The sequence below is a fragment of the Cavia porcellus genome, unplaced genomic scaffold (assembly GCF_034190915.1).
Source record: "Cavia porcellus strain 051 isolate PalLab524CR breed Dunkin Hartley unplaced genomic scaffold, mCavPor4.1 scaffold_33, whole genome shotgun sequence".
Taxonomy (NCBI): domain Eukaryota; kingdom Metazoa; phylum Chordata; class Mammalia; order Rodentia; family Caviidae; genus Cavia; species Cavia porcellus.
Genome location: NW_026947516.1, coordinates 20,443,597 through 20,471,466, shown reverse-complemented (window position 1 = coordinate 20,471,466; position 27,870 = coordinate 20,443,597). Strand labels below are relative to the sequence as shown.

General features: G+C 38.4%; 1 protein-coding gene across 8 annotated transcripts in view; it reads right to left on the bottom strand.

Annotated features, from left to right (window-relative positions):
• Window positions 1-27,870, bottom strand: part of Ppef1 (protein phosphatase with EF-hand domain 1) — a 152,838-nt gene that overhangs the window by 115,093 nt on the left and 9,875 nt on the right. For 5 of the 8 annotated variants that reach the window (XR_002790360.2, XM_013148907.3, XM_063242707.1 and 2 more), the window contains exons 4-5: window positions 15,725-15,817; window positions 5,257-5,417 (exon numbers count right to left, since the gene is read on the bottom strand). Coding sequence is in view for 7 of the 8 variants with exons in the window: in XM_013148907.3 (XP_013004361.1) it covers window positions 5,257-5,302 (46 nt within the window). In the remaining variant the exon portion in view is untranslated. Of the gene's footprint in view, window positions 1-5,256; window positions 5,418-15,724; window positions 15,818-17,749; window positions 17,947-18,053; window positions 18,203-25,562; window positions 25,625-27,870 lie in introns of those variants that run through there. The other 3 variants (XM_013148908.3, XM_013148905.3, XM_063242708.1) reach the window with 3 other exon arrangements.

The window sequence follows — 27,870 nt, the reverse complement described above, 5'->3', positions numbered from 1 at the left end:
TAGTGTTCTCTCACCTGTTATATCACAAAAGAAGTGAAATAACAATAACAATAATAGTACAAAATCAATGTTACTTCTTCTAAAGGAAAGGTAGACAGTCCACAAGAAGAGGATAACATCCACCTTATATGTAGATCAGTTTTTCTAAGTGATGCCATATTTCAGACTCAGTGATGGTACTGAATGACCAAGCAGGAAAAAAAAATCCCTTAATACTAGACTGTTGGGGCTGGGGATTTAGCTCAGCGGCATAAGCACCTGCCTTGGAAGCAGGCAGTCGTGAGTTCGATCCCCGGTACCGATAAAAAGGAAAAAGACAAAAAAAAAAAAAATACTAGACTGTTCACTAGAAATACCAATCAAATTCTTACCCTCTCGACCAAGTATTCTTGCACAAATTATTTTGCCTTTCAAAGACTCAGTTTCCTTTTCTATAGATGGAGAATGACCTTTCACAAGGTTGTAAAGATGAAATGTATGTGAAAGGACCAGAATAACTAGACAGCACTCTGCAAATGAAAGGAGGCAGCATAAAACGGTATAATAGCTGGCAGCTGAAACAGTTTTTAGTCAAAATTCTATGGGCTCAACTCTGGAAGTTGAAAACTTGTATAACCTTTCAGGTACTTACCTTGCTAAGAATAAGCTCCTTCAACTAAACAAATAGAAATAATACTTTACTCAAGTTTATTACAAGGAGTAAGTAAAATTATGCAGAATATGTTGAGTACTCTCTAGGATACAGCTAGTAATCAGGAAATAATAGCTATTATTTTCTATCAAGAGCTTTCAAAATATTCATAGCCCTTGACACAGTAATTTTATATATAATCACCTGATTTGGGGAATAATGCAAAATAAGGAAACAGTTTTGCATAAATTCTTCAAAGTGTTATTTGTATTTGGTTTTTTTCTTTTAAAGAGGGTCTAATATTAGAAGACTATTTAAGTATGTTATGGCCTATCCATTAACTTAAATAGTTAGCAATGGCTAAAATGATGTTTATGAAGCAACTTGATAAATATTTACATAATAACATTATAATGTGGCAAATGAGGCTATAATAAACCAATACTTAAATGATCAAAAATCTACAGTAATTATACCAAAGGTGGGGTGTGTGTGGGACACCTGGAATCTGTTATCTCTGGGAAGTACAATGATGAGTGACTATTAGTTACTTCCAGCTGGTTTTCTATATTTTCCTAAACTTCTCAATAAGAATAAAACTTTACGAATAAAATGTTCATCTATAAAGGTAAATACATACCATTATGTCAGCTTTATAAACCGTGATTTACATATTCAAGAAGAGATAATGGAAGATAAAAAGAATTATAAAGGAATACTCCAGACAAGTATATGTTAATGAATTAGATAATATAGATGACATTGATAAATTCCCACAAGGACATCAACTGACCAAAAGTGACTCAAGAAAAAAGAAAAATCTGAATAGAGTTGTTATATTATAAGAAAAACCTGAATTGAGTTATAATAAGAAATAGGGTAAGTAATCAAAAAACTACCCATGAAGGAAATCCCCATGCCTAGAAAGGTCCAATGACAAAATCTACTAAACATTTAAACAATTCATACCAGTTCTTTCCATACTCTTCCAAACTATGGAACAGAAGGGAATATTCTCCAACTCATTTTATAAAGTCACTACTACCCTAATATCAAAACCAAAGACATCACAAGAAAACTTTAGAACAGTGATGACAAATCTCTTAGAGACAAGTGCCCAAACTGGAACCCCAAATTCACTTATCTATCACAAAGCACCAACACTGCAATTAAACCTGGATACTGAGGTTTTAAGTTAGAAAAAAACAACTCATGCATTAGCATCTTTTGTCTTAAAAGAAAAACTAATGACACACATGCCATTAGTTTGCCACCCTGCTATAGACTGATACCTCTTACAAATAGATGTAAAACTCCTCTACAAAATACTAGCAAACTGATTTCAGTAACGTATAAGAAGGATCTGTACACATGACAAAATGGGATTTATTCGACAAATGCAATGTTAGTTTCACAACTGAAATTCAACTAATGTAATATGTCATACCAATAAATAAAGGACAAAAGCCACATGATCATCTCAATACATGCAGAAAATCCTTTGACAAAATTAAACTGCATTTTGTGATTTAGAAAAGTCAATGAACTAGGAGTGTGAATGAACTTCCTCAACCTGATAAAAATAAAGCACCTTTCAAAAAGCCACAACTAGGGGCTGGGGATTTAGCTCAGCGGCATAAGCACCTGCTCGTGAGTTCGATCCCTGGTACCGATAAAAATGAAAAAGACAAAAAAATACATATTCAAAAAGCCACAACTATATACTTAATGCTGAAGGATTAAATGTTTTCTGTCCAAAGTCTAGGATAAGACAAGGATCTACCTTCTCATATTTCTATTCAACATTTCAGTGGAGGACCTAGTCAGAATAATTAGACAAAAAAATTAAAGACATTTGAAGCTTTTTTTTTTTTTGTCTTTTTCCTTTTTATCGGTACTGGGGATCGAACTCACGACTGCCTGCTTTCAAGGCAGGTGCTTATGCCGCTGAGCTAAACCCCCAGCCCCAAAATTAAAGACATTTGAAAGGAAGATGTAAAACTATCTATTTGCAGATGACATCATCTATAAATAAAATTCGTAAAGAATTCATTAAAAATCAATTAGAACTAACAAATGAGGTTAGCAACCTTTCAGGATTATATACATTTACAATGAATAAACCAAAAATAAAATTAAGAACACAATTTTATTTACCATAGCATCAAAAATATCAGGTTTAGTATAGCCTAAAGAAGTGTGAAATTTATACTTAGTACTATAAAACTTTTATGAAAAGAATACCTAAACACAAGTACATCCTATGTTCATGGGTCTTATGGTTTCCTTGTTAAAATGGCAGGACCTCCTCCCCAAATCCATCTGTAGATTCAACACAATCCCCATTAACCTTCCAGTTGCCCCCTCCTTCTTCTTTGTACGTGTGTGTGTGTTAATAAAGATGGAATCCAGCGCCTTACACTTTCTAGGCAAGCACTCTAACACTGAGCTGTATCTCCAGTCCCCAGCTGTCTTCTTTTAAGAAATTGGTAGACTGATCCTAAAGGGACACAAAATAGGCAAAACAATCTTGAAAAAGAGAAAAAAAGCTCAAGAGCTCCTACCAATTTCAAAACTGCCCATAAAACTACAGTAAACAAGGCACTAATACAGGCATCGAAAGACATATAGATCAATAGAGTAAAATTTTGAGCCCAGAAATAAACCCTCACATTTGCAGTCAATTGATTTTTGACAAGAGTGCCAAAATCATTAAATGGAGAAAGAAGTCTTTTTAGCAAATGGTGCTGGGACAACTGGATATTGACATGCAAAGAATGAATTTGTACTGTACCTCACAAATGTGAAAATTAATTCAAAATGCACCAAAAACCTAAATGTAAGAACTGAAACTATAAATCTTAACAGAAAAATATGAGCACAAATTTTAAACTTAGCAAGGGACCCTTGGAAATGAAACTGCTTAATGGATAAAGGATTTTACTTTGGAGTAATGGAAATGTTTTGGAACTCAACAGGGATTATGGCTACACAATATTTGACTAGACTAAACACTACTGAGTTGTTCGCTTTATGATGGTTAATTTTATGCAAATTTCACCCCATAAATTATTTTTAAAAAGCAACCAATATTCTAAACTAATATTTCTATTTATACTCATATTAAAAGGTGAAAAGCATTTCAAAAAGAAATATAATTTGCTTTCATAAGCTGTATTTAGTCTTTTTAAGAACTTTCTGTCCTGGGGAATTGAACCCAGGGCATTGCACCTTTTGGGGAACTGAGCTATCAGCTGAACTACACTCTCAGTCCCTCTATGTTCTACCTTTTCAGCTAAGAAATCTGGCCAAATTCAAAGAGCTGTGTGTAACTCTAGATATCAACAGATAATTATTCTCTTCACTATTTGTTAATAAATTACTACTGTACCAGGGATTATTTCAGTTGGAGGTTTTGAAAGATCTGTTTTGTGTTTCATGACACATCTAAAAATTTGAGAGAATTAGTGCCCTTACCAATGTCCTTTCCTGCTTACAGTGATGAGCTTGCTAACTCACTGGCATAAGTTAGCTGGGAAGGAAAACACTGGATTCTCAAAGGAAAACATCCTGCAGTAATAACTATAAAATAATGAACCTTTTAGGAGACTGAGGGCCCAGATTGCAACTCAAAACCTACTTATTTACTGAAAAATGCCAACAGTGCAATTAAACCTAAACACTGAGGTTTTAGTGTAGAAAAAAAAAAAACTTGTACAACTCGTTATGTCATCGCAGAGAGGGCTCTGCATGCTTCCTGTGGTTCATGAGCTACAGGTTCACCATTACAGCTGGCTGCAGTGTACACTGCGTCCTAAACACTCTACTTAAAGCTCAAATAAACTTCTAGAACCAAAATGTGGGCTTTAAACCTGACTAATTATCTACAACATACATAACAAAGGAATGGAGTTTAAAAGCCAATTATTCATATAATTGTCCCAGCTTGCTTTTATTTTAATTTGCTGGTAGAGTCTATGCCCCTAAAACGTTCAAATGAGTTTCAGCTGGATTTCAATAGCCATGAAAATGTACCTCCATTGAAAAACCTCTACTTACATGGAAGTAGAAGAGGGATGTTATCTATTCAGAAAAGATACACTTTTTTGGAAACATATGACCTAGCAATTCCCAAATTCATCCTAGAATATTTTTAAGACACGAGGCAAATCTCATGAAGTTCTATGTTGAACAGATCAAAAAAATGTGATCACTGAGTTATAAGATCTAATAAAATTCAGTGATGTTACTAAATGTCACAAAGGTATGGATTCAGCTGTTTGTAAGAGTACTGAAAAAGATATATAAATTATAGTGTCTTTTTTGTTCCCTACCACTGTGTTACAAATTGGGATTTTATATTGGCACATTTTAAACTGAAATCAAGTCAAACATAAGGAACCTCTTAGATAATACTTTATGGTACATCATAAATTAAAAGCTCCATCTTTCCCCAGGTAGTTCATTTAATATTTCATGTTTGGTTCAAATGATTATGCCTTGTACAAAATCACACAGGGAAACCCGAGAACCATGGGAATAAATGAGAAAAGAGGAGAGAGAATGTGAGTGGGGCTCACTCACTCTTCTTCATTCATAAACACAGACACATTCCCAGAACTCACCTCGCTCAGATTTCTTGTTGTTCAGTGAAGAATTCCCACAGCCCATGGCTTCTAAATCTTATTATGTTCAAGAACTCAATTGTTTATTCCAAGAAGTGTGACAAGTCCCCGCTCTTAGTGTTGAGGAGCCACTCGCAGCTGATCACCTTCAAGTATAGATTCTAAAGAGGAAAACAAAAGCAAGAGTTAACAACATGATAGCCAAGGAGCTTTCCAGCAGGATACATTATGCTTATTGTGATTTGCCATTTATCATGTGATATGGAAAATGATCAGACATAATCTAGTCCTGGTTTATTTTCCAAACCACAGCAGCAGCTACTGAGCAGCTATGGATTGTTTATTTTGCTACACATAAAGCGTAGTTTCTTCATGTCTAGGTCAGATCAAGTTCTGTATAAAGTTAAGCACTAATAATGAAAAGAAAAATTGAAATGCAAGAGCTACAATTTTCTAATTGAAATGCAGAGAATGGGAGATGGAAGAGCTGACATAATTTGTTTTGGCTTTTAAACTCAAGGTAATTAAATCTACCTAGGCTTTTAAAAACACAAATTGGCGATTTCTGTGAGACAAAAGCAACATATTTAAACAACCATCCCACAATTCAAATCAAAGTGAGTTTTTTTCACAATATTTCTCATGATAAGTTTAAGTTTGTTTTTCAAAAAGAAGTTAGCACAAGACCTTCCCCTAAATTCAGAAATCATAATCTATGAGTGTCATTTTTAAACCAACTCCCCAGGCCTTATTCCTCCAATGTCTCCAATGCGCTCACAAAACTCCCTAGTGGGGGTGCTGAATGGCTAATTCCAGTAACTCCATGGATTTTTCTTTTTTCTTTTTTTATTTTAAAGAGGGTAAAATTAAACACAACAAAACAGAACATATAAAAACAATGTAAGAGACATAAATTTCAAAGCAAGACAACCAGAGATCTTCACTATCATATTGTCTCTTGCTTTCTTCCAAATAGTTGTCTATATTGTCACCTACAGTGAATTCATACAAAACAGCATAGTATAAAACTGATCCAAACAGGATCAGTTTTAGGCCTTCAAGCTGTTTTAGGTCTTCAAGACCAGACAATAGGGAAGTCAACAATGGCTGCCATAATGTCTCTCATTCTCTTCAAAATAGTTGTTCACACCTTCACGTATGTTGAAATTACACTAAACAAAACAGACTAAAATCATTCTGAACAAAGAATAATAGTATTGCTGGATTTCACATCATGATGCTATGGAATCAGCACTGGGTACTGTAGTGTCTCTTTTTCTTCAAAGTAGTTGTTCATTTCATCATGTGTTATATAATAAGTTATCATAGACTGTTTATAAGTTCTATGCATGCATGAGTCTCTACATGTATATCTATCCTTTCTGTATTAGAGGGGAAAACAAAACAAGACAAAGCAAAACAAATTCCTAGAAAAACATGAAACGAAAAAGTCATATAAAATCACAATACAAGGTGATCTACAATGGTTACTATGATGTCTCTTGTCATCTTCAATAGAATTGTCTATATCACCAAGCATAGTATAATTGAATATAGCAGTACATAACAGTATTAATAAATATGAAACATTGGAGACATTATAACACTTCAAAAGCAGGTAATAATCAAACCAGAGTGGGTATTCTAGTAAATCTTGTCATTTTCAGTATAGTTGCCTATTACTCTCAGATTTCATACTATCAAACTTACAGATTCAAATAAAATCAGTTAATACAAAACAGCAATCTAACAAATGAGATTCAAATAAGATCAGTCATAATAAGACAGTTATACAGGGCTACAAATTAAGTTAATAGGAAATTATGGATGATTACTGTACCATATCCTGCTATTTTTGGGATAGCTATCTATGCCCTCAAATCTAGTACAAGTAGACAAACTGGAACAGAATATAATCCATCTAAACAGAGCAGTGAGAGTAATGTTGACTTTAAATTCTGATACACTATTAACAATATCCTCTGCCTTCCTTTTTTAGACAATTCCTCCCTTTTCACTCCCACAGGGTGCATTGCACATTTTGGGTCCCACCAACTCCCTCAGTTTTTAGATTGGGGGAGGGCAACCTGCTATCTACCTAAATGGCTCCAAACCTTGTTATTCCTGGACTTGATCTCAAGTTGTATTCCTTTACCTACAAAAGCCTCAAGGTTTTTTTTTTTTTTTTGTTATAGCTGAGTAGTTCTCTACTGCACAAAAGTATCATGTCTTTCCAATCTATCTGCAGGTGCTGGTCGAGTTGTCCCGATTTCTCTCTGGTTCCCTGTCACATACAGCATTGTTTTCTCATATTTGATTTTTGGTCCATAACCCTCTTTCAGGTTAATTATATTTCCTATGCAGAGCATCTCGATGGACCCTACCTCCTGCTATACTCTGCCTGTGTTTCTTTTTGTTAGTGTATCAAAGCCATCTATATTAGAGATTATGGCCAACCATCTCTGCCTCATTTCTGCTATGCGGTTTTTCTGCCATTGGTTGTCTACTTTTCTCCTTCATTCCACTGTCTTCTGCATTCATTGAGGCCTCTCTGCCACTGTTTCTGAAACCCTAGTATTTTTTTTCTCTCTCTCTCTAGAATGTCCTTCAGTATTTTTTGTAGGGTTGATTGGGGGTCACGAATTCCCCCAGTTCCTCTTTGTCATGGAACCATCTTGTTTCTCCATTAATTTTGAGAGACAGTTTTCAGGGTACATCAATCTGGGTTGGAGGTTATTTTCTTTCAGGGTTTGGAGTACTTCACTCCAAGCTTCTCTTGATTTGATGGTTTGTGTCGAGAAGTCTGTCATGATTCTGATGGATTTTCCTTTATAGGTGATCTGTTTCTTTTATCTGACGGCTTTTAATATTCTGTCCTTGTGATGAATTTCTGGGATCTTGATTATTATATGTCTGGGTGTAGATCTGTTTTGGTTGTAGGTGGCTGGAGTTCTGTATGCCTCATACATCTGAACATCATTTCCTTTTCCTATGCCTGGGAAATTTTCCTTAATTACTTCTGTGAACAGCCTTTGTCTGGTGTCCTAGGTTCAATCCCCAGCACTAAACAAAAAACAAAATATTTGAACTATGGGAATATTTTGAAAACAATAATAACCCTAATAAACAAATTTTCTAATCAGAAGTAGGCCTGCTTCTTTGTATTGAATTAATTAATTCTCCTAAACTTTGAGTGATTTCCACATTTGATAGGCATTTCTTTCATGTCTTTCCTGTCTCTAACTGGATTAAAAAAACATAAGTAAGGTCAAATATAAAGGGATAACTAGCCTGTGGTATTAGAGTTCAGAGTACACTTCAGGGCTACATATATCTATTACACTCTCTAAGCACATTTGTTAAAGAAGAAGAGAGAAGGAAAAGAAGAAAGGAAGGAGGGAGGGAAAGAAGGAAGATGGTAAGAAGGAGGGAATAGGCTTGGCATGACTTTTAATTTTAAAAACTTATAGATGTTTATAAGTGAGAGAGACCTTTAAAACTACCTTGTATTTATACAAAGTGCAAGGAAATTAAGCAACTTGGCTGACATCATGTAGACCTATAGTTGTCAAGTTACTGCATATTAGTTATATAGGGAGCTTGTAAAATCCCCCATGCTCAGCCTGCACCTCACTGGATCAATTTCTGGGGGGTTAAAAAACACTGATTCCCAGATACCATCTCTAGAGATTCTGATATAATTCGCATTGGGTGGCAATTGAGTATTGTTATAGATTAAAAACTGGTAGTCAACTTAATAGTAGTGGAATTAAATCACCATGGTGCTGAGCATAGATGTTTTACCTGAAGAAAGTTGCCAGCATAGAGACTGGAGAAGAAGGGAGGTGTTGAGGCATTGTGGGTTTCACTAATTGTTGTTGTTTGAGCCATTGGGTCTCCTGGAGAAGCTCTGATCCTTACATCGAGCATTGCTTCCTGGCTCCAGAGAGAAAGACACATGCCAACTAATCTCCAAGATGAACTCGTCACACTGGCTTCCTGGCCTGTACTCGACTGTGCTTATCGTTGGAGAAGCTCAGGGCCTCTGTGTCGCTGAAGATGGCTGTGGTACTTTTCAGGACAGTCCTGGTCTTTGTTTTGAGTGTACTTCTCGGCTCCAGCATAGAATGCTCAACCTATCAGCATAGCTCCTTCACACCACTGGCATAGACTTTCTAGCTCCCACTGGTAACCTTTGGGCCTTCCCAGCACAGATGCATAAAAACTAGCATGAGTCCTTCTTGTGGGCTCTAGACCTCCACCTGGACTTGTGGGAGGCATTATTATGACCTCTGGGTTTTTATCTGGACTCATGCAGGACTTTGCCAATAGGCAAATGCTGTCGAACTAGGCTACATCCTCATTTCAAGTCTGTATTTTAAATACAGATTTTCAGGCCCACCTCTTTTTGGAATTGGGTATTATCAGTAAAGCCTAGAAGTATGCATTTTAGACATTGCCTCCCTTCTCAAGCTAGAGATCTGGACAATCCTAGGAATTTGGAGAATGACCTTATATCTCACTGAATTACTTCAAATGGCAATGAAAAAACCAGTAGATACAGTCTCATAGGCACTGCTGATGATTTTGAGAAATTACTGAGTATAAAAATGGGCCAGTAGTACCCCAATTTCAAATATAAGAAAATACTAGATGCCAGATGCTGAAGAGTTGTAAGCTTGACTCTGGAAAAAATCAGTTTCAAATAATACATAGAGTTAAAGCATTTCTAGGAAAATGACTACTAGGTAGCATCACATGTTGAGTAAAACATTGTCTCTATTGGAAGCTGTCAAACTGCTCCACATAAAAATTATCTGGGAAATGTTAACATCTTGAAACTTGTACATAGGGTTGTGAGGAGAGCAATTAAAATCAGGACATGGAATTTAAAATATTGTTTTATGATGGTCACCTAGAGTTAACATAAGAAACTGCAGGAAATCTGTCCACAACACCAAAGATACAGAATATTCAGCCAAGAGCCTGAATCCCACAGCAGTGAGAGATGCAGGTTACAGAAACCTTAGAATGCTGTAAGTAGATACTGATTGGTTAGAGGTCAGGAGACAAAAATGCTGATACTAGGAATACAAATAGCAAAAAGCTAAGTTCAGGAGGTTTCAGTTGGGAATAAGGATTCCATTAGCAATTGGACCAAAAGATAGTGTGCTATACTTTGGAAAAAAGAAAGAAAAATAAAAAAACTGTTTACAAAATGTTTGCCCATGTTGTCCTGAGACTGTGCAAGAGGATGAAATTAAGAGTGGCGGAATAATTGGGCAGAGCAAACTGCAAGGGCTCTGGCATTGGCCTTCTGGACACTTTTAGCCAGATCTATAGTGAGAATCAGAAGTAAAAAGCAAAGTTGAAAAGATGTGAAAAATTTTCAACTTGGCCAGAAAAGAAGCACATGCAAAGTTTGGACAAAGGAAAACAGAGTTACTGTTATGGTTTGTGTTTAAATGCCCCTTCAAAGCCTCGTGCAGTCATGGAGACAGCTGAATCTAGTGTTTGTGATTGGTTCATTGTCTAGCACTGTGATTTGTGGTATCAGTGCTATACTTGCCCAGGGGCAGGTACCCAGCATACAATATATGGGAGGAAAGGAGGTGTGCTTTTCCCTTTTGCCCTTTTTGGTTTTGTCTCTTGCAGCTGCCATGAATGGATGTCCCTTAGCCATGTTACCCTGCCTTGGAACCAGCTGACTATAGACTGGTACCTCCAAAAACTGTAAGCTAAATAAACCTTTTCTTTCCTAATTTTGGGGATTGGGTATTTTGCCCTACCAAAAAGAAAAATGTAACCAAGATAGTTACTGAAAAGTATAGATCCATTAAAAATAAACCAAATATTTTGAATTGTAACAATAGGAAAGATGCCTTGAAAGCATCTTAGCAAATGGGCATATACATGCACTGGGCATATACATCCTCAAGGTTGTAAAAGGGCAAACTTCTTTGATGAGAGCCCTAAAGTATCCTGTTAATTTATGACCACTTGAAGAACTGTTCCCCTGAATTCAGCCAGCCAGGCACTCAGAGGCCTCTGCAGTCATGATCCAAGGGGACCTGGCTCCTATTCAAGTTGGCAGCAGACCTTAGCATCACCCACTTGGTAATAATTTTTCTTGCAGAATACAGTTATTGGGTTATAAAAGATTCCACTGAGATTTCAAAGGAAGGCCTGTGATTCCAGGGAATGTGGGCCTGAAGGAGCAATGCATGGAAATGTGATAGTGAAGTAGGAGATGCAATAGAGACCCCAAGAATCTGGAGATGCTAGGAATATGGAATGTCAGCCAAGAAAAGTTGTGAGCAGTGGCCAGAGCTAGCTCAAGAAAAAATCCATGTGAGCTGTAACAAACAATGTGAGAGAAATAGGGCTGCCCAGGCCTTTGGAGTTCAAATATCACCATAACTTGCCCTGAGTACTGGACATGAAACTACAAGACTTAATGTTTGCCCTGCCACTTTTCAGTTTTTCTTTTGTCTGATTCCTTTCCATTCCCTTATTCCTCACTTTGGAAATAAGACTGTTTACCCTATGTAAATATATATTGGAAATATGCAATTTCTTTTTTATTTTTACGGAGGCTCACAGCAAAGAGCTTGCCCTGAGTCCCAAGGGCAATTTTAGTCAGCCTTTTCAGCAATGTTGAAGCTATTTAAAGACTTGGTGACTCTTAGAGGTAGACCAAATGTATTTTGTATAATGAGATGAATATGAGTGGGGGGGTGGGGGACAAGGGCATAATAAATATTATGCCTTAGATCTAAAATGTCCCCCAAATGCCTCATATGTTCAGAAATGGGGCTTTTGGAAGTTTACTGAATCATGAGTGCTACACTCATTGATGGATGGATCGATTGATGTGGTTAGTTAGTGGGGCTTGCTGGAGGTGAGTCATCAGGGGCATGACATGGAAGGGTGTATTCTTGCCCCTGGCTCTTTCTTTATCTTTCTGTTTTCATCCTATCATGGAGTGAGCAGCTGCCCTCAACCATACCCTTACACCATGCCATTTTTGTTTCAGAGCCAGCCAATCATGGACTGAACCCACTAAAACCATGACATAAAATAAGCTTCTCTGACTTTAAATTTCAGGTGTCACTTATTTTGTCCCAGTAATGGGGAAGTTATTAATATGGACTCCATCCTTATGCTATTTTTTCTGCCTCTTTTTATGAATCTTAAGAGCTAGGCATTGATTGGGCAATAAACAATGATGGGACAAGAAATGATGTATTTTAATCTTGATTTTTTTCCAGAAAACAAAATGAAAGTAATGTCTCTCCAAGGGAATTTGGTTCTCAGCCACCACTCAAGTAATTCATTACACAGAAAACAAAATTCCATATATAAGATTCACTGGGAAGGTTGGGAATATAGCTCAGTGGTAGAGCAATTACCTCATTTGCACAAGGCCCTGGGTTCCATTGAGAAAGAGAGAGAGACAGAGAGAGAGAGAGAGAGAGAGAGAGAGAGAGAGACTAGAAACTAAGAAAACATCAAACGTGAATATATTTCTGTTAGCTTGTCAGATATATATGCAACTTTCTTTTTAAAACCCCTTGAATCTCTGCTGGCACCTACACAGTGCCTTTCACATAGCATGTGTTAGATAAATGCTGAATGGATGAGTGAATAAAGGAATGAATATTTCTAAGCCAGAGTTCTTTAAAATTAATTGCTAAAAGTCATTAGTGTATCATTTTATGCAGAATTATGTGGTGTCTGATTATTTAAAAGCCTTTTATTAAAGCAGAAAAATAAGTAATGATTAGATGACTTTTTAAAAGTCATGATGGAAATAAATGATAATAGTTTTAGAATTCTTAGGTTGTCTATTAGAAAAATAATTGTCCATCAAAATTTTTATATTATTATGTTATTTCTAAACTGTTTTCCCCTCTCAAGCAACAGGTTCTTTTTAATTCTCATTAAAACATAAGCTGGTTAAGGTGAGGTGACATTTATCACACCTACATGCTGCCCAGTGCAGTTCTGAACAGAGGGGGAAGTGGGTTTGTGAACAGCATATGTGGTCTTTGAGGATGCCTCTGACTAACTAGAAATCTGATAAAGATGATTTGGAGATTTCCACTATTTGGCGAAACCTAAGCTTCGTCCATTCCCATCTTTTGTCAGTATCAGAAGGGCTAACATAGCATTAGACCTACTAACAGATTCTTTGAATCAGTGAATCCCTGGAGTTTAAGTAGGGTCTCAGGCTCGAGAGGTAGGGGGTTCTGCAGGGATCTCCAAGGCCCCCAGATGCCCTGGTCACACATGAACCACTAGGCTGAATCTTAGCAAAAAAACAAAACAAAACAACCTTGTAACTTGCCCAGTGCTGCTGTTCCTTCTGATAACACAGCAATAACACAGTTTTAAAGCATAAATATGAAATAGTGACTCATCATTAGCACTCACATACCATCTTCAAAAGGAAGAGCTTCCACTAAAAGGTTGTTACTGTGAATGTATGAGGGTAGTAGAGACTGGACGATGGAACTGTTTGATGTTCTTCAGTTCTTTTCATCCTAACCACTTTCATTTCCAAAGGTGAAAACACAAAGAAAGAACAAAACAGCCAGCCTAACCTCACTGCTGGAGTACTCTCAAGTGCTATACAAGCTTCCCCAAGTTGTTTTTATTCATTCTTCACATCATTTGATTTCAAAGTGAGTCTTTATCCTACACCCACACATTGGCTCAGGCACCTTGACCATGAGTAGTTAACTCTTCTGTCTCGGACTGCAGACACATGAAGAACAGACACCTTGTCAGGTCCACCTTCTGCTTTTTCTCTGCAGGTTCTTGAAATAGAGGTTTTATAGATTGATGTCTGTGGTCAAAACAGAATTAAGGGGCATAGGGTGGGGTAGAGGAATCTCTGGGAAACTGCATTAGAAACACTTCTACCATACTTTTTCCTACAGAACCCTGCAGCATTTGCTTGTGCTGGGGGTCTTAAGTGAATAAAAAAAGTCTTATTTGTAAATGAGTAAGACTGAGCTGGTGATTCTTCCTGGGTCTTATCAGATGAAAAGATAGGAAAGGGAAGAATACTAGGCCAAGCACTGGAAGATATCTGTTGATACAGCAGACATGACTGTAATAAGGAGTAGATTGGTTTGGTGTCAAGTTTCCCAAGGCATGAATATCTTATGATTCGAAGAATAAAGCAAAAGAGGGACCCACTGTGAGAAATTTGGAAGTGGTAAGGTTAAACAGGTTTCTGTACTGCACAAGTCAATATGCATTGTGAATCTCTTAAGACAGAGCTGACCACTGTTTCTCAAAGAGCCTAGGAAAGGTCTGTCTTGAAATAAAGTATCTCAAGAACAACCATCATTTATAACTTCCTAATCCTGTCCCAAGGGAGCCTTGGGTTTTGAAGAACAGACAATCCAGAGTTTGAATTCTTGGTATGTGGTTAATTCTTCTGCACTTCAGTTTCCTCATAAGAAAAAATGAATAATAGTGTATACCATGCTGTATGTACAGAGAACTTAGTGAGGAGTTCAGTAGTGGGCAAAACTGGCTTGAACAAAGAATGACTCTTTTTAATGGATGAGTTAGGAAAAACAATCCATCGGTGGATAACCACACTGTCATTGCACAAGTATCTTTCTTCAGAACGCCTTCCTTGGACCTTCCCAGAGACTAAACCCTTTGGAAATCTGTGAGTTCTGGTAAAATTAAACAGTCACAGAGTTTTGCTTCCTCTCTCCTCCCAAAGCACCAAGATCTGAAAGAATGCTATGCCAGTGATAATAATAACAGCTAAAATCTCATGTGGCAGTGATAACAATAACAGCTAAAATCTACTGTGTATTAAGGGGCTTCTGTCACCCAGCACAGTAGATGCTTTATATTTCTGTTATTCCAATATATCTTCATAGCAAATTTTCAAGGTAACATCATCACCTTCACATTACAGATGAAGGAACTGAGGCTTAGAGCTTAAATACCATACTCCCTGGCACAGTTGATGAGCAGCAGAACTGAAGACTTACGCTGTTTAATTTTTAAAGAACAAAAATGTTCACTAAAAGGCTGTGGTCCTCTAAGATTACCAGGAGCTAAAGAAAGGCTTCTAAATATGAAGCTGTATAGTGGAGTTCGGGGAATACCCCACAAAGGATCTCCTGCCTAGAAGTAGCCTGTCCTGCATTTCCTGAGCTGTCACCCCAGTGACCACAGTGCCTTTCAAAATATCAACTTAATTTGAAATAGGCCACAACTTTTCAGTTTGCAAAGTCACCTGTACACCTGCTTCTTTTTTAAATGATGACAACTGACTTACAATCAACATCTCTGAGAAAAAAAATTCTGAGAAATTGCTAAACAATAAATACACTCCAAGAAGTTTACACTTTCCCTTCTGTTGCCACATGAGCTATGGTTCTAATGGAGAGTTCAGCTTGCCCAGATTGCCTAAGGACAACACACACATTACCTTTGATTGGCCAAATGCAGAGGTTTTCCTCACTCCAGATGTTTTAGGAGAAACCAAGATGAGAAAGCCTTCTCTATGAGGGAACGTGGAGGTCTGAAAAAAAAAAGAGGCATAATCTCAGTTCTCTGTGGAGCACTCCTAACACACACACACACACACACACACACACACACACACACACACACAATTTAACCTTGCATCTCTGCTGCAGGGATAACTTCTGTTTAAATAAATACACACAGAGTAAGAAACAGCTAGAACAGTACCTGGCTGCTTTGCCTTTCTGCCAGAGCCACAGACTTCAGAGAGAATGAGCTGGCTGCAGCTCTCTGACCCAACCTTCCTCTCTGTTCCTGGCCTGAAGATAAAGAGATGTGCTCAAGTAATGGGATGCACTCTCAGCAGTCACATGACTGCTTCCAAGAGGACCACGCTCTGTTCAGGCAGAACCAGGCTGCTGTTTGCAGAAATCATCCACATTAATACAAAGTAGGAGAGAGGGGTTCAGTAAACAATGTCAGAAAAGCAGTCTTTGGGGTTAACAGAAGATGAGTTTTAGAAAACATTTTGGTGATCTAGATACAATTAGGGGAAGTAAGATAGAAAATCATTATTCTTTGGAACTAGAAAGACATGGAGTTAAGGAAGCATCCCCTGGGCACCATGCTGAAAATGAATCCATGTGCCTTTGTGCTACCCTAGGTATTCAACAAGCTTCTTGCTGGAGAACCTAACTGAGAGGAAGGTTCACATTCCTTCATCAGCGGGAAGGCAAATAAAATTGACTTGAGTTTCAGAAGGAAGAGGAGGAACACACAAGTGAAACCTGAAGTGCCCATTTCAGTAATGGACGCTAAGGGCCACAATTTCACTATCTTTCAACACAATCCAGGGATGGTCTTGCTCCCAGAGTCTCATGCTGACTATGGCCACACCACCAGCAATTTTCCTCCCCAACTCTTCCCAGCTGGTTACACAGCATGTACGTGTTCAAGCGTGTTATCTTTAGGCTTCACTAGTCAGAATTTACAGGACTCTAGCCACAACCATTTCATGACTCCATGCAAGCTGCTCTTTAGCCCTATCCCTCTCTGCAATTGAGAGCCACAGGAGAGCTAGCAAAATGGTCACCTAGTTTGCTATTTAATCCAATGAAGTCCCTTTAAAAATAACTGGAAAAGGAGCTTTGGGCTTCTGTTCTTTATTAGCATATTAAATATTAGCAGAGGGCCTCATTATGAGGCAATACAATCACACAGGTTTCCATGGCAGAGACACAAAGACAAGGATCTGATGAAGCTGCCACACACACTGTAAATGATAGCATAATTACCCAGGCTCCCCCTAAAATAGTGGACAATGTGCTATATGGCTTTTCCAGCAAAATGCCTGTTCAATCCACAGCAATTAAATATAATGGCTATGTCGAGATACAATTGTTCAAATGTCACCTCCTCTGTGTGAAGCCTTTCCCAAATCACCAAAGGGGAATTAGTCAGCTGTCTCCTGGCTCTTGAAGCCATGTATGTGTTCAATTATAGAGCTTCCCAAAGCTTGCTGTAATCTGCTTTTTTACACACCAAATCCTAAAGGGGAAGATTCATTCCACTCTTCTTGGTGTCCTTAGTACTGGATATGTACTAAGACATACTCACCAAATATTTTATTAATCTCAGAAAGAACAGAAAAAAGGAAAGAACTCAAGATCAGGTGGGTATTTTTAGTGGCTAGCCTCTGGGATGATTGAATATTGGTTTGCTCTTGATCATTTAAAACTTAAAATTTGACTGAAATGAACAACTTCGACTTTTGTGTTGTACAAAGAACACTGAGGTGTTACTTTGAGCACCACAAGAAATCCTATCACCAGTCTCCACTTGCTAAATGAATAGACATTATTTGAATAAATCATAAAAATGAGTACTTGCCATGTGCCTGTACTTATTAATTTCACATGTGTTAATCTTATCTAATTCACACACCATCCCATGAGGTATATACTATACCATTATTACTCCTACTTACACATTAGGAACAATAGCCCAGTGTGAAGGGCAGAGCTAGGACCTGAACCTTGGCATTTTGACATAGAACCTCTTCTTAAAATCATTACACTCTATCACCTGGATCAGTACATTGTTTGTTTGCAAAATTCAGATTTTAGCCTCTTCACAGATGTTCTCTGGTTTTCCTGTAGTTGAGTAGGAATGTGTCCTCCCAGTCTGAAATGAGAGAGAGACAGAGACAGAGACAGAGACAGAGACAGAGACAGACAGAGAGACAGAGACAGAGAGAACAGGTAAAATCATGGAAATAGTACAGAACTCACTCATTATCAGATTTGTTCCCCTAACAGCCAAAGAGGTCAATTTATCTCCCAATGAGCACATCTTCATATGAAAACAGCCAATAGGAAAGGTGAGAGACCATTTTCCCTCTGGAAAAGTCCATCGCAATACCAAATCATCCTTGACTAAGACACCTTGAGCTCTTCCATTCCATTCAACAAATGTTCATTGAACCACTCTGAAGGGACACAAACAGTGAACAATATATACCTGACTTGACTGTGTGAGGCAAACACACGGGTAAGAAATTGCAATAAAATCACGAATTAAATCAGTCACTTCTCTTGGATTATAAACTCCAAAGTAACTACAACAGTGCCAAGCAAACAAGCGCTATCTATTACATGAATAAATGAAAGTAATATGATGTGATAGACTCTCTAGTGACCACCTGGAAGACACTACAGGACAAGGAGAAAGGCCTCTACCCTAGAAGTGGGGATGACAGAAGGCTTTCTGGAAGAATTACCATACAAATCTCATGACTGAACAGACACGAGAAGAAAAGTGGTGGCGAGAGAAGAGGATGTTCTCATAAGCATGTGCAGTCTACAGTACTTAACAAGAATGTGAAATAGGAGAGGGAAATTAAAAACCAGAAGCATCTGCATTCCTTCTATCGCCACAGTCAGCCTTCGAGCAGGCGGAGTGCCTGTCAACATGGAAAACTGGCTGCCTCTCCCCTCAGCTGGCTGGACCTACCTTTTCTTCACCGCCTCTCTTTCCTTTCTCACTTCCCCACTCCCCAGTGGTTTGCCTTCACCTTCCAAATCAATTTCTTGTCAAATGCTTACCTTGGGTTCTGCTACTGAGGGAATCCAAACCAGGATACTTAGTCTGTGATGGTGACAAACTATGCAAAGAGAGAGGAACAGAGAAGGCTGGCTATCTCACAACGGAGGGGGAGGGCATTGCAGCCAAAGCTTTCCTTTTCACAAGCTTCCTGAAGCCAGCCAAGCTAATGCACTTCTAATGGGAAGCTCCTATTATTGATCATGACACACCCTGAGGAGTACATAGAAACTCAGCACAGCAATTGGATTGGGGAGTAGACTGGGAAAACAATAATCTGCTCAGATCTTCTTAGTGGGAGGTATTTAAGGGATATGTCCGTTCATGGTCCCTGATACTTCAATGCCCATAGCACAAAAGCAGGGAAGCACAGACAGGACGGGACTTCCAGATCTGGCAATTCCAGATCTGCCCTTCTGGTGTTCTGGTCAGTGGTAAGCAATCATATCCAACCATCTCCTCTAAGTCATCCCCAACATTGGGGTACCTGTCCCCCTAGCAAATGTACAAAAAATGTTTTTGTTGGATGGCAAAAAACCAATGAGTTCAATAGTTTTAGCTGTAAATAAATGAATATGCCTGCATCAAGGGTACATTCTTAAAAAAATTTACTACATGGGGCTCATAATGCAAAAAACTTCAAAGGAAGTATTGTGATATAGCTCAGTAGTATGAATATAGCCCTAGATTCTATCCCCGACACCACACAGACATGCATACATACACATGCATGCATCCATGCATGCACACAGCTCCCTAGAGGGTTCCAGTGTGGGAAAGATAGGCTAAGAATGTTCTACCCACATAACCTTGTGTTTCCCATGGAATAAAGCTATAAACCTGTCCAGAATCCATGAAGCAGCTCTTTGAGGCCTGTAACAGACAAACTCTAAGATACAGATCCACAGTGATCCCCACCTCCTGGTAAATTCACATTCTTTGGGCCAGGGATTTAGCTCAGCAGCATAAGCAACTGCCTGGCAAGCATGCGGTTATCAGTTCAATCACTGGTAACAAAAAGAAAAAAAAAAAAATTTACACCCTTTATGATCCCCTCCCTTTGAGCACCTGCTGGACCTAACGACTTGCTTGTAATCAATAGAATATGGCAGTGTTGTTGGGATGTCATTTCTATGACTAAATTATAAAAGATTGTAGGGGCTGAGGATTTAGTTAGGGGCTGGGGATTTAGCTCAGCGGCATAAGCACCTGCCTTGCAAGCAGGTGGTCGTGAGTTTGATCCCCGGTACCGATAAAAAGTTAAAAAAAAAAAGTTAAAAATAAAAAAAAATTTTAAAAAACGACTGTAACGTTGTGTCTTGCTAGTAGACATTATTGCCTTCATAGCTTGCATACTATAGTTTCAATGAAGTAAGCTGCCATGTTGGAGGGGCTCACCAGCAAAGGCCAAGGAAAAGTCTATAACCAAAAGCCATCAAGGAGCTAAGTAAGATTTTCAGTCAAATAAACCATGAGAGATTGAATTGTGTCAATAATGATCATAGAACATGATACTAGAAGTGGGTACCTCCCCAGCCTACAGATTTCTGCTTCCCAGCCAACTCCTTGGCTATACCAGTTCATACAGATCTTAAAAGACAGAGTCCAAGTAAGCCATGCCTGGGTTGCTGCCCAACAGTAGAAACTATGAGATCATAAATATGTGTCATTTGAAATTGCTAAAATTTTTGTTCATCTGTCACAAGAGCAATAAATAAGTAAAACAAGGACTCTGAAAATAATGTAGAAGGTAGATTAAGGGAACATCAAAATTTGAAGTAACTCTGAACTGACAGTGAGTTTACCTTTTCTCCCCTTTCAGGTCCCTCAGAATAAATTCAAGGAAGCAAAAAATTCAAAATAAATGCACAATGAAATGCCACTATTCAATTACTAGTAAAATTAAATTGAAAAAAATACTAAAACAATCCAGGTATGGTGACACATGCCTGTAATCCCAATATTTGAAAAGCTGAGACAGAAGGATTGCAAATTCAAGTCCCATCTGGGCAACTTAGGGAGACTGCATCTCAAAGTGGAGGGGCATAGCTCAGTGCAAATGCCCAACATTCAATTCTCAGTACTTAAAAAAAACACTAAATTAAACACTAAAATAAAACCTAGCACTGATAGAAAATAGGGAGCAACTAGAATTCTAATATCCTACTGGTAGAAATGCAAAGTGGTATAACCACTTTTAAAAAAGAATTTGGTACTTTCTTATAAGATTGTATGTATTCTCACAGAAATCTTACTCTTGGATAGTCACTCTAAAGAAATGAAATCTCCATTCACACAACACCCTAATATAGCAAATACAGAAAACAGCCCAAATGGCTTTCAGTGAGTGAATGGATACATTAAACTGTGGGACATCCATACAATGGACTACTACTTACCAATAAAAAGAAATATATTGTTGGTACATGTAACTTGGATGAATTTCAAAAGCATTGTACTCAGTGAAAGAAGCCATGGTTACTAGCAATAGAGACCTTTTTAGAGCTTTTAATGACAACAAACTGCCAGCTACAGCATGTGGGCCACAGGTTCATCACCTCTGGTAAACATTTATATGACATTATCAAAAAGATAAAACTACAGTCATAGAGAACCAAGGAAGAAGATTACTACAAACAGTTGGCAGGGGGAAATTTTAGTGGGTGATGTTCTGTCATTCTGATTCTGGTGGTATGTACACTAATCTGTTAGAACTCACAGAAGAGTGCTATAATAAAAGTCAATTGTATGCTAATTGTAAAATATATTTGTAAAACTTTTTTCATAGCGCTAGCTCTGGTTTAGAGCCTTTCTAAATCATAAGCAGTTTTGTCTGCTGTGAACTAGAGCACTGAGAAAAACATTTGTCCTTTCTTCTGATTTCTCTTAGTTTTCTGTCCATGGGGGAAATGCAAAACATAGAGATAAACACCAAGAAGAAGGTACACCCCATCCATTCTTCATCCAATAGATACTTGTTAAGTATGCTCCACCTAGAAGGCAGGAGACCGTGATGAATAAAGTAGGATGCATTCCCCTACCAGCTTCCCAGTGTGATAAGACACAGACGTGCACACAAATAATTTCAAGAGAAGAGCTGTAGGCACAGAGATGTGCTCACATACTACTGGAGTCCAGAAATAAATTAGTTCTGCTTGAGAAAGCCAAGAAATACTTCAGAGCGCATAAAAGGTGAGGAAAGGCATCCTGGGGAACATGGGAGCATTTTATATTTGAGTAAGATTCCCTGAGATGGGAAAACAGAATGTGTATTAAGTAGACATTGGAGATACTAACCTAGGAAGGGAAGTGCCAACTGTGAACATCAATGCTTAATGCTTAATGGGCTGAGACAGATAATGGAAGTGAATAAAGCAGTCTGGGTGGCAACTATGGGAGATGCACAGAGTTCCTGTCTAAATGAGGCAGCTGCTACTTACTGGTAACTCCATCTCAGGCTTCTACCAGAGATCTTGGCCCAGTGTTGTCTGGTGCAATTTTTTCTTCAAGAGAAGCTAAACATACTTTATGTATGATCTTTCTATTTTAAAATGTTTGCACAAGTATATTTCAGCAAATTTAACATGGCATCAATTAGAGGGTACATTGCTACTTTATGGACCCGCAAGAAAAAAAACCACTGTCAATCAAACTGTGACATTCTGTCAGTTTTAAAATGCATCCCCTGTTGAAGATGCCAACATTTGAAAAAAATGTGCATTTTAGCATGAACAAAAAAATACAGGCATTCTCATTTTCTCAAAGGACTGTATACACTGCATTGATGCAGTTTGAGGCTGCCAGATTGCAAACCTTGTTTAAGTCAAGGGGAGCCTGAGGGTAATCTGATTAGATTCAAGCTGTAGGAAGATTGCTCTGGAGGTCAGCTGGTAGTAAACTGGGGAAAAGCCTAAAATAGGAAGACCAGCAATGAGGCTCCTAAAATTATCCTGAAGAGAGATGGTAAGTGCCGAATTAAAGCCACCACAGTGAGCATGAAGAGGAGAGAGGGACTAAACATAAGAGTTTTATGTAACAAACTGTACAAGTCTCAGAGTGGGTTATAGATTAAGGCAAACAAAAGGATCAAGAAGGATTCCAAAGGTTTCTAGTTTGGGAGAAAAAGAGTGATTCATCATTTACTCAACAGCACTTACTAGGCATCTGCCATGTACCAGGCACTTTGCTAGGTGCCAGAAATACAGTGGTGGCCAGGACAGACATGATCCTTGGGTTTTTTTGTTTGTTTGTTTTGTTTTTGTAATTTACAATCTAGGAGGTAATGCCATTAATTGCAGTAGGCTATTAAAATGTGTAAGAATCCCATGAAAAGAAGGACAAGCATGTTTATGGTGGAGAAAAATAAGTTCAGTTCTGGGCGTGCTAAATTTGAATGCCTATGATACATCACAATTGAAATGCCTCATAGCTGAAGCCTGGGTTTTGAGTCCAGGAAATAAATCAGATCTAGCGAGTCAGACTGAGGCAGTCATCGGGTTACCAATAATAGCTGAAGTGATTAGAGAAGATAAAACGGCCAGGGAGAGCTTTGGTAAGAAGACTACAGGGGCAGAAACAGAGCACTTGGAGACAGAGACATTAAAGAGAACAAGAGGAAGGCACAAACAAGGAGACTAGCAAGAAGCAATCTGCAAAGCAAGAGGCTGAGGAGGGGGAATATCTGCTAACCAAGGGAGGTTCATATTACCATGTAATCCACATCTATCTTTACCTATAATTCTATACAGAACTAATTTATTTTGGCATTGTACAACTCAGACTTTCAGAGTCTCTATGGGTGTTTTGCATGAACTCCAAATAGGCTTATCAAAAAATGCTCCTTATTTAGAGAACTGTGATATTTTTTAAGTATTGCCACAATCTGTTACTTTTTCTTATACTTTTGCATGTATCTCAGTTTGACATCTAGCATATAACTAAATAGCATAGCAATGGTAATTTATTTCTTCCTAGTTTCCTTCTTCAGGAGCTATAGTCTACTAATCCATGGCAAAAATAAAAAAAGAATATACTGTATGTTGATACAAGTCCCTCTTGCACCAGAGCACTGGGCATTGAGCAAAATTGATCTAGGCACATCATGAAGTTCTTGGCCCAGACCCCTGTCACAGGTAAATCTGTGATATACTAAAATACTCCAGTCCAGTGAGGTGTGGTGGTGGACACCTGTAATCTGTGCTACTTGGGAAACTGACACAAAAGGATCAAAGTTCAAGGCCAGCTTGGGCAATTTAGCAAGACCTGTTTCAAATTTATTAAAAGAGGATAATGAGGTAGACCAAGAGCATAGCACAGCATATCCCGGGTTCAATCCTCTGTTCAGGAAAAAAAAAGATATTTTAGTCCAATGATGGTGAACCTTGAACAGTCTGCTATCACATGCATGCCATAGGTTCACCACCAATGCTTTAGTCCTTCAAACTGATTCAGAAAGCCCCTCAGACATCTTGCTTTTATAACAGAGGAAAACCAGGCCTAAGAAGTTAGGTAGCCCCACCATAGTCACAGTTTTGTGACTCAGTGGTCAGGACTCTTTCCATTACATCTAGGTAATCCAATTCTGTAAATCTAGTTATATTAAAGTATGATCAACTTCATACATAAAACATAAAGTCTTCAAGAGTCAGGCCAAACAACAAACAGAGACAGTAAGTTAACATTTAAGATTCAATCATGTGGCAGTGTGCCTATCCATAGCTCACTCATTTGGTCTATGAAATGTTCCTTACCCTTCTTTCTGGGTCTTAGGTCGGCAACTGGTCAGAGACAACAGACTCTTAATATGTCTGCTTGACTGGTTGCTGGATATTTCAGCCTGACCTCAAAGCTCAGGACACATCCATAGTAATGTGTGTAGGTCTTAAAGAGGTTTCTTCATCTGGTATCTTTCAGATGCACATTCTAGAATGCTTCTTTGTAGGTTGTCTTGGTAACCCCACAACATGGAATGCAAACATGACAGTAGCTGCCCCTGGAATGTGGGCAATGTGCCCTGGATGGGAGAGCCACTTCTTGCTTATTTAAAGGCAAATTCTAGGTTTTTCATAGCTCCTCTGTCAGCAATGTTTGTGTTCATGAACAGGGAAAATAAAGAACAGTTTGTTTCTTAGAAGAATGTCAAAACTATTAGCCAGAACATGACCAGGGAAAGATCCATGGCTTTCTTTACAAAACCCTTTCTACTACTGCCTTAGATGACCAAGGGCTTACAGTGAAGCCCTATCACTGAGCTATAAGCCCCCTCCCCGACCCAGGCTTCTTTCAGGACTTTTAAAATCCAATTGCATTCTGTAGTGTTCTTGTAATGCTTATGGTCTGCACTCAAGCAGTATTACCAAAACGAAAGAATGTTATAATGCATACATAAAGCCAGGCCATAAGCTAAAGGTTTCAAATATTTGGAAAGAATGAAAAAATAACAAGTACAAGCAAACTGAGCTATTAGTAGGTGCAGTGATGCCTTAGTAATTTTCCCCAGTGAGGAGGATGAGCATTCTCACTCAGCAAGAAGTCCGACAAAAAGAAAAGACAAATTAACCTGATGTAACTAATGACAAAAAACTTCTATATCTTTAATGACTCCCTTCAATGGGGCAACAAGCACTGTTTGTGACTAACACTTTAGTTTTCTGATTGAAGCTCTGAGTTTTACATTATGTGATATAAAAATTACCTACCTTTTAAGTGTCTGTTACTTATTACTGAACACACTCCTTCTGACATGCCACGTCCCTGCTGGTGTGGTACATGAAAAAGAACACTACAAAAATAAGTTGGTAAGAAAGCCAGAATGTCTCTGGTTTCTCCTGAAAAGGTCATGATGTTAATATAGAGCATAGAGCAAAATACTGTCATCCAAAAAAACCTTAAAATGACGTCCTTTGTGCATGGAAGAGGAGGAAGATTTTTTTTTAAAGGGAGGCAGAAGTAAAGCTTTTAAGATTCCAAGAAGATATCAGTTCTCCTACTTACAACTGGAGACCTTCAGCAACATACATAACTCCTGCAAGCCTCAATTTCCTTATTCTAAAAATGGGGATAATAATATTTAAAGAGAATGATTTAAGTGAAATAGCTTCACAAACTCTTTAAAGTGCTAACCAAATCTAGCTACCATTACTAGGAGAGGCCTACATTTCCCAACTGGATACATATCTTAGAGTAGTATGCTCTGGTTTGTGAGCCAGAGTGTGTCTAAGACACTAATGCCTAAAGAACTAGCTTCTAGAGTCAGCTTGCTTGAATTTAGATTCTAGCTACAGTACTTAACAGATGTATGCATAATTTACATAACCTACCCATGCCTACCTCTGCATTTATAAAACCAGCATAGTAATAGCATCAACTACTTTGGGTTGATATAAGGAATAAATGAATTAATATATTCTGTGGCAGACACTGATACTGGCCTAGCCAATATCCGACCTTCCTTCTTTGCTTACCAATAAAAACTCAAGTTTGTTCTAGGAGGTAATGAGCTCAGCCCACAAGAAATGTAAACATTATTTACCACACACTAATCAACTAAAAAAAAATAAAAAGTTAAAAAAAAAAAAAAACCTGATGCCCTAGTCTTGAGTCATGTGACACAGTGTGATCAATGAGATAGAAGCACAAATCTACTGAATGATGCTTCCAGAAAAGCTCCCTTTTCCTAATTAAAAAAGAAAGAAAGAAAAAGTCTCAGTAGGAGCCTTTTCCTCTTTGCCCTTCCCCCATTGTGCCTGGAACCAGGACACAATATCTGGAGGAGGAGCAGCCATTTTGTGAGCATTAGGAAGAAGGCCTTAATGCTGAAAATGATAAAATGCAGGAAGGTGAAAGGTTGAGCCTGAGACTCGGATGACAGGTTGAGGAAGCTTATTTCCTGGCTTTCTATCATGCAGCATAAAAAATAGCAACCTTTCTGTGTTAAGCTCCTGCTGTTTTATTATTATACACAGCCCAGCACTCTGTCTAATCAATATACTTATGCAGTGGTTTGAATGGTGCCTGGCTCTTAGTGTTAGTGGGGTACTGGAGTGTTGTGCTCTCCCCAGGAGGTCTTTCCAGGTTCTTGACCCAAACAAAGAGTTGGACAGGAAATGAATTAGTGAAGTTTTACATGCATTAACGGTACTTTATCAAAGAGATTAAAGGTAGGAATAGAAATACGCTCTGCACAATGCAGAACGAGCCAGTGAAAAGGCTCCCAGTCAGTGGCCATGAGCTTACTGGCTGCTGTCTTTTATAGCCTCCCAGTCTAAGCTCAGATCTAGGCCAACCAATCAAAAACCCACTTGATCTTGCGCCAGAATAACTGAAGATAGCATTCTCTGATTGGCACAAGTAGAGGGTTTGGGGCATGTGACTTGGATCTCTATAATTGACAGGTTGCACTCACTTGCCCAGCTGGCTGGTCACCCCCTAATCTCCTATCTCAATAGTATTCAATAAATGTTAGCTGTTCTTGTCAGGCCAGCATTTTGTTTGCTGACCAGGTAGTTAGGAGATATTCACTTCACCTCCGTCTAATGGAACTTTGATTTTCCTGTTTGAAATCAACCCTCTCCTAATTGTCAGGCATGTGTTTTGCATGAAATTGGGGTCATTCTCACTCTCTTAAGTGTGGGCACTATTTGACTTAAAGCTAAATCGCAGAACCCTCCTCCCAAACAACGGTAATCAGGAACAGTCGCCTAACTCTGGCCTAGGAGAGTTAGCACTTGCCTTTCTCCTTGGCCAAAGAGCCTTTGGGTGGGCACATAAAGGTAAGAAGCCTGTGTGAACCTCAGGGCTCATGGAAAGAGTGCCGGGCTGAGACTCGTCTTCCTCACTCGTGGGGTTCTGAGCTAAGCTGTTGGCATGCGAAGAGCTCATCGAGAGAGTGAGCCTGATACTGGGAGAAGGTAAGACCAAGAGGAGGTCAGGAAAACGGAGCTGGATTTTGTTCAAATCTGACTTTGGGATTTTTCAAACTAGATTTGTTTGAAATTAATTCTATTA